Source organism: Eupeodes corollae, chromosome 1 (genome assembly GCF_945859685.1).
Source record: "Eupeodes corollae chromosome 1, idEupCoro1.1, whole genome shotgun sequence".
Lineage (NCBI taxonomy): Eukaryota > Metazoa > Arthropoda > Insecta > Diptera > Syrphidae > Eupeodes > Eupeodes corollae.
Genome location: NC_079147.1, coordinates 102,572,745 through 102,574,204, shown reverse-complemented (window position 1 = coordinate 102,574,204; position 1,460 = coordinate 102,572,745). Strand labels below are relative to the sequence as shown.

The window sequence follows — 1,460 nt, the reverse complement described above, 5'->3', positions numbered from 1 at the left end:
AGACAATGATCCATTTTGTTGTTAAAGGTGGGTGAAAAAGTAATTATTTATTAAAAAAAAACTCACACAGACAAATCTTAGAAGAAACCAGTAATTACAATTCTAATTCTAATTATAATTCCATGTTATCGATTTGTCATCTTTTTCTTTGCCGAAAAGCCTTCGCATTAAAAAATGCCCTGTTATTTCACATTTAAAAGAAGCATACAAATGAAAACCCCTTTAACTTTATTTTTATTATTATTTTATTGAGAAAGCTTAGCAGCTAGACAAATCAAATTTTATATAACACATTAGATATCTTGATATTCAAGACGATAGGACAGGCGCGATAATAATTCTAATAGAAAAGTCCACGCATCCTTCGTCCTGAACCCTGACGATCGTACAAAACATTGAATTTATTAACAAAATGATTCATATCGTTGCATCCTTTGGTAAGAGCACCCAAATACGTAATCAAACCAACATCGTTGCATTGTGTGTAGAACTCTTCCTTGAAGCCAGGTCCTTGCATAACGGGCAAGCGATGGCTCAACGAATAAGCCTCCCTTAAAATCTCCTGATTTGGTTCAAGTTTTCCGGCTTCAACTTCTTTTATGTATTTTAGTACGATTTTAATTCGAGTATTGAGCATTTTAATGGCACTGTCTTGAGCTACCAAATGCTCAGCCACAACAGATTTCTCGCCGGTCTCATTGGTTGACATCCTAGCGACATGGTCAACACCAATGCGTTCTGCTTCCTCAGTCGCTAGAGTGTAAACGAGTGGAACGAGCAACATTGTTGCTTCGCCTTGAACAATATCAATTACAGACTCATAAAGCTTCAGTGGCAATTGATCGACATTGCGTGAGACTGGATTAAGTTGCAGCATGATGGGACATTCGTTGATATCGGCTATTTGTTTTTGTATTTTGATTTCTTTTTCAGTAGGAAACTCGCCGGTCGTGTACCAGCCAATGAAATCTAGTTCACTGAATACCTGCTTGTACTGTGCTTCCTTGGTGTTGTAGTAGTCCAAGTTGATAATGACATCCTCGCCGACCTCGTCAGTCTTTAATTCGAAGGAGTTCATCACTTCGATGTTGCGTCCCTTTTGTTTGCCAATCAAGGCACCATAGACTTGGCGATGTTCTCCGGCTTGAGCTCGAATTCGTGTCCAATGTTCAGATATATTCATTATAACTAGAGGATGCAGTGATATAGTTACAGACGGAACTGTTCCAGGACCGGCCATTATGTTCGAAGCACCAGCAACTTTATTATTCGACGACTTATCACTCATGCTGGGTATATCCCCAAAGTCTACTTCCATATTTTCCATTTTGAACAATGATTATAAATTTGAGCTGGTTTTATATACAAATTATTTGCTAAAATAGTTGCAAAACTTCTTTGTTAAAAAAATAATGTTTGCAATTTTCAACAACAGACATGGAAAATTTGACAATTGTGAC

The 1,460-nt window shown here is 37.3% G+C and overlaps 1 protein-coding gene across 1 annotated transcript; it reads right to left on the bottom strand.

Annotated features, from left to right (window-relative positions):
* Positions 1 to 227: 227 nt before the first annotated feature.
* LOC129954129 (COP9 signalosome complex subunit 6) lies at positions 228 to 1,460 on the bottom strand. Its single transcript, XM_056067827.1, has one exon. The coding sequence runs from the start codon at positions 1,325 to 1,327 to the stop codon at positions 341 to 343; it is 987 nt and encodes a 328-aa protein (XP_055923802.1). The 5' UTR covers positions 1,328 to 1,460; the 3' UTR covers positions 228 to 340.